This window comes from Dermochelys coriacea, chromosome 10 (assembly GCF_009764565.3).
Source record: "Dermochelys coriacea isolate rDerCor1 chromosome 10, rDerCor1.pri.v4, whole genome shotgun sequence".
Taxonomy (NCBI): domain Eukaryota; kingdom Metazoa; phylum Chordata; order Testudines; family Dermochelyidae; genus Dermochelys; species Dermochelys coriacea.
The window spans coordinates 8,003,572-8,009,326 of NC_050077.1; the positions used below are offsets into that span (position 1 = coordinate 8,003,572).

The 5,755-nt window shown below is 36.2% G+C and overlaps 1 protein-coding gene across 1 annotated transcript; it reads left to right on the plus strand.

Moving 5' to 3' along the window:
- Positions 1-6: 6 nt before the first annotated feature.
- COPS3 (COP9 signalosome subunit 3) lies at positions 7-5,755 on the plus strand. Its single transcript, XM_038420486.2, has 6 exons — positions 7-1,428; positions 2,388-2,561; positions 4,011-4,097; positions 4,521-4,634; positions 5,096-5,176; positions 5,427-5,755. The coding sequence occupies exons 1-6, from the start codon at positions 1,306-1,308 to the stop codon at positions 5,478-5,480; spliced, it is 633 nt and encodes a 210-aa protein (XP_038276414.1). The 5' UTR covers positions 7-1,305; the 3' UTR covers positions 5,481-5,755.

Below are 5,755 nucleotides of genomic sequence, written 5' to 3' on the forward strand. Positions count from 1 at the left end.
GGGTATTAGAGTCTTCGATTCTTATTTTGTACTTCTACTTGTGTTAAATATACCTATCCTGGAGTTTTATACCGCTGCTCATCACCACAGTATTTGAGGGCCTTATATATACTTCACTACTGCTATTTTATGTCTGTGCACATATAGTTATCTAGCAAATCAAAGTTAGATGTGTTTTCAGTTATTCTAGGATTTTGCTATATCCTTTTCTGCTTAAATCAGGGCTGTATAGGAAAAAAATATTGTGTGGCTGCAAATAATGGTCCAGTGTGCATTTCCAGCCAAAAATCCAAGCGTTACTGCACCATAGAACCTCTCAAGGGATATGGTTACATGCCTATAAGATCATATGACTGAGCCTGGCTATCAAATGCTTTTGTTGCTTTTTATCTCCTTTTAAACTTTCCTGGATTGCCATTTGTTTCTTACTTCGTAGTGGATGGCAACATTCACAGGCTGACTTTCATAAACAGGTATTAAGATTTAAAATCACATGCTAACTTCAAGAAAAAATCAGTTTAGGGGTTTCGGTTAGTACATCTGCCCCTGAAACCACTACTAATTTTTGGTATTTGCTGTCACTCTTGTTTTTCTACTTATTTGTAAATGGCTTTTTTTCCTTCTGGTTTCTGCGTGAAAGACCCACAAATGGGAAATTCTGTAGATGACAAATGTGGTCAAATGCACAAAGTAAACTTTTTTTTTTCCTGCTCTTTTGGTAATTGTAGGTGTTCTCGCAGGAGTAAAACCTTGAGACAAAAGGAATTTAACTTTCCCTCTAACCTTTTTTAGTACTCTTGAATTTAAATGATTTTCTGTACAAACAAATGATCTAAAGCTTTTCAAAACTTTTGTACGTCTTTGTAATGGATAAAAATCATATGGAAAATGACCAAACTACCTTCAGTAGCCAGCCCTTCCTACAAGTAATCTCTTCAAAGGCTCCCAAAGGTTTCAAGTACAATTCTTGATCTGTTCTTAAAGCCCACCACTACTAAATTAAAAAGTTTTTTGTTTTGACCCTTGTGGGGTCATTTTAAGACCAGTTTCACTGTACAAAATGTTATGTTGTGGTTTTGAGCAGCTGGTCTAGAAGTTGCTTTTTAGGCACTTCTGAGTGATTCTCACTAAACTAACTTTCATTTTCATAGAGCCTAACACACACTGGTGAATTACATGTTCCATCACATCCTTTTTACATATGGAGTTTTAAATCTAGAAATGAATGTCACTGGCATAAACCTTATTAAAAATCATTTTTTATTCCCATCCCTTTGTCTTGCTTAGGCAATAACTACTCCAGCCATGGCTGTCAGTCATATTATGTTGGAATCATATAAAAAGTACATTCTAGTTTCTTTGATACTACTTGGCAAAGTTCAACAGCTACCGAAGTACACCTCTCAGATAGTGGGTAGATTCATTAAGGTAAGTGTGATTTTTTTTGTTTGTTTGTTTTGTTTTTTGGGGGGGATGGGGGGTTGTGTTTTTTTTTTCTCTTCAAAAGGCAGTTGAACAATAATCTGGACTATACATTCAGAATAAAAAGTTGCAATGTTTGCCAAGAATCTGTCTTCCTTGGATCTTTTATGCAGTTCTGTTTACTTTTCTAGATTATTGGAAATGTTAGAAACAAATGTCATTCGGGCTTGTGCCTGTTTGTAAGTCACAAAAAAGGCATGGCTAGAAAGTGATTGCATGCCTTCTCAGTTATTTATATAATATAAAAAAAACATAGGCACTTTTGATTATGTTGCAACACAGTTTTTACATCTTAAATGGAAATGGATTCCAGACAAAAGAATAAATGTGGCTTCACATTGATCAATCTGACATCTTAGTAATGAACTTTGGTGAACTCACTAGCCTTCTGCTTTTGCTAGATAGTAAGCAAGACTCCCCAGGTTTCCCATTAGCTCCTGTTAGCAGTGTCCATGTCCTGAAACACAACAAAACCCTCTAGTTTCACATAGCTGATCTCTACTTGAATCTCAGGAATGCCATACTGAATAATTCAGTTTATTGTGCAGAGATTCTAAAAAAGGCCCTAAGCAAGATCTGACCCCCTTGGCTTGAATATGGGTAGAGTGCAAAGACAGTCCCTGCCTCAAGGAGCCTACAGTCTGACTGTTATGCTTTTGTGATACGAGCAGATGTTTGAGAGCTAGGTTGAAACCACCAAACTTGTGTTCTACATGCTTTAAATCTAGATCTTCAGAGGTGAAAGTCTAGTGCATTAACCCACTGGGGGACCTGAGCCCCCTTTTAAAAAAAAATGTTATGGTGTTGACAATAAGAGTGGCTTAAATAACTTTCAGTACAAAACTATTAAATAGACTGTTAGACTTAATTCCATATGCATTAAAAATCTGTTTTTCTATTTGCAGCCCCTTAGTAATGCGTACCATGAATTAGCACAAGTTTATTCAACCAATAAACCATCGGAGCTCCGAAACTTGGTCAACAAACATAGTGAAACATTCACCAGAGATAACAATATGGGGCTGGTTAAGCAGTGCTTGTCATCTCTTTATAAAAAGAATATACAGAGGTTAACCAAGGTAAGGTGCAGGTTCTCTTTTGGCATCAGTCATCCAGGCGTTCTGCATTTAGCACACTATATCTGGAAGGGCTAATCTAAAAATAGTCTTGTATGTATATTACATTGTGATAGATTGGATCAATAGTACATTGATTATGTCTGTAATGGTCACTTTAAAAAGTAATAGCATTATTTAGTAAATGCATCTGTTGAATATAGTGCTACTGAAGTGAAAATTGGTGATCTATATAATGAGCTAGTAAAATTAATCATATTTTAAATAAAGGTTAATGTGTATTTTTGTATGAGGAATGCAAAAACTCTGGATACAGAAGTAGGGGGCCTCTTTGCTTCTGTATTACATATATAGATTCACTTGCTTGCCTCCTTTTTATGCCAAAGCTTCCAGACCTTGCAATAAACTGATGTACTACCATGGAAGTCAATAGGCTGTGCTGACTTATTTATATCAACTGAGAACTTGCCCACAACTTTTATATGTAGCCAAAGAAGTCAGTAAAGATGCCCCCCCTGGTACCTTCAGTTTTCCCGTCTTCTGTGTGAAACTGAACTTTACAACTTCATCTGAGTTCTGGAGTAGGAAAGAAGAAGGGTGGGACTGTCCAGTTGCAGAAGAATTGGGAAAGAAGTGGGGTCGCTTACGCATGCAACTGAGTAGAGATCAGATTGGTTCCTAGAGGTGATCAGGGAAAGTTAAGATCCTCTTTTGCTTAAATTAACTCAAATGGTGTTTGCCGCAGGCATATAATGTTCAGTAAAACCTCAGAGTTACGAACACCATAGTTATGAACTACCAGTCAACCACACACCTCATTTGGAACCGGAAGTACACAATCAGGCAGCAGCAAAGACTGGGGAAAAAAAAGCAAGTACAGTACTGTGTTAAATGTAAACTACTACAAAAATAAAGGGAAAGCAGCATTTTTCTTCTGCATAGTAAAGGTTCAAAGCTGTATTAAGTCACAGTTCAGTTGAAAACTTTTGAGAGAACAACCATAATGTTTTGTTCAGAGTTACCAACAAACTCCATTCCCGAGGTGCTCATAACTCTGAGGTCCTACTGTAATAAGATTATTTTGGAAATCGATACGTCTCTAGAAAGAAATAGCTGTGTTAGTCTGGCAGAGAACTTTCATGGGGAAAAAGGAAGCTTGACATCACCTAGACTTCCTTTAGGAAGGAAAGAATTATAAATGGAGCATTCTGGTAATAGTCACCCAGTTTTGCACATACGTGCACCTAGCAATAGAAAACATCAGTTTCCACTGAAGAAATTACTCGAGTATTTCCATGATAGTCTTGTACTACCTGCCTATCTGCATGTTCACACCATTATTAGTCAACAGATCAGTTTAAAAAATGCAGTTAGTTATGGAGTCCATAAAGAACTCTTAGGAACAGCAGGTGGTTTCAGATTATAATGGTTTGCTATGCTTCTAACTTTCAGACATTTTTAACCCTGTCATTACAAGATATGGCAAGTAGAGTGCAGCTCTCGGGGCCCCAGGAAGCAGAAAAATACGTCCTTCACATGGTAAGGAATATTACTTGACTAAAGTGGCTTTTAATTACAAAACACACCCAAATCACTTTAAGGACTATAATTTGTTAATATTCTGATGTGACCAGTCAATATTTGATTTAGCATTGACAATCCCTGATCTTTTTTTTATTTTATTTTTTTTTTAATGTTGCCACCTCCTGCCCAAAAACGTCTGAACTGCTTTAATCCAAACCAAACATTGGTAATGCCTCTTTTATACTAGAATGATGGTACACTCCTCTGTTTGGAATAGACTGTTGGGAAGGAAGAACCAAGACTGATGATTAAATTTTAAAATATATTTAAGATCAGTGTTTGAATCATCACTGTGGGTTATCTAAATTTTTTTTTTTTTTTTTTACTCTTCCGTATTCAGGTTAATCTTTGTATTACAAACTGTTTCACCTCTTTCAGATAGAAGATGGTGAAATCTTTGCAAGTATTAATCAGAAAGATGGTATGGTCTGTTTCCATGATAATCCTGAAAAATACAACAATCCGGCTATGCTTCATAACATTGATCAGGAGGTAAATAACATTTAATACATTCTTGCTGTTGCCTTCAAAATCTAATTATGGTGTTGTAAGAAGAGATTTTGTGATGCATTCACTTCTTGAATAGGTGGAAGCCAGGTGCTTTACAAGGTGAAGCACCTCAATATAGCAGAAATGCAGTGCTATGATATTATTCTGCTGTTGTAGCAATTAGGTTGTAGTCATTTACCATCTCTACTAGGCAGTTACTGTCAGTGCTGACTTCCCTATTGTACACTAGGCACAAGCTGAGGCATGGCAGCACTTTGACTATGTGATGTCAATAGAATTGACTGAGTTAAATACTAGAAAAATTATTCTTCTATTTTAAAAATCTTGTTCATCTGTAACATTAGCTACCAAATGCTTGCTTTTCATTAGCTCATAACACATCTGAGCTATAAACGGACTTGGACAAACTAATCAACTTGCTGTTTTCAACATGCCTTTCTCAGATGCTGAAGTGTATAGAGCTTGACGAACGACTGAAAGCCATGGATCAAGAGATCACTGTGAACCCTCAGTTTGTGCAGAAGGTAACTGACATATAAGGTCTTTCACAGAGAATGTATACTGAACTTAAGAATCTACCCACTTTCCACATCTGACTTTATTTAAACACCACACATGGTGAGCACTGTGCAAAAAGTGAGAATGCTGGTTCTGTTATGTCTACTTTATTTTCCTGTCTCTTCTTGTAATTAGACGTTTTAGAGTTATTCTTAGGATGAAAATAAATCTCGGGAAAGAATTTTTGCAGAATTAACTTCTCTTCTTCCCTTACAGAGTATGGGCTCTCAAGAAGATGATTCAGGAAACAAACCTTCAAGTTATTCTTGAAATTAACATTGGCCACTATTCTGTTTTAAAGTAAAAGCTAAAGAAAACCACCTTTTGGACTGGGCCTTGAAAAGTCCTATGAAGAGAGCAGAGAGAACTGAGGCTTTCACCTGGACATATAGAAAATAAAATGACACCTTCTCAGTACTGTATGATTTCAAAAATATTCTCTGCAAAGAAAGGAAATCTCAAAGAAATTTTAAAGTCTGTTGTGGATTTATTTATCTTCAGATTAACATCGTTAATGCATTAAATAATCTTCCTTTTGTTTTAAA

Excerpts from the sequence above, each read along its gene's own strand:
- COPS3 (XM_038420486.2), top strand. The coding sequence starts at position 1,306 with ATGGCTGTCAGTCATATTATGTTGGAATCATATAAAAAGTACATTCTA. Across the intron at positions 1,429-2,387 it reads TAGTGGGTAGATTCATTAAG|CCCCTTAGTAATGCGTACCA; the intron begins GTAAGTGTGATT and ends TTCTATTTGCAG. Across the intron at positions 4,635-5,095 it reads TTCATAACATTGATCAGGAG|ATGCTGAAGTGTATAGAGCT; the intron begins GTAAATAACATT and ends TGCCTTTCTCAG.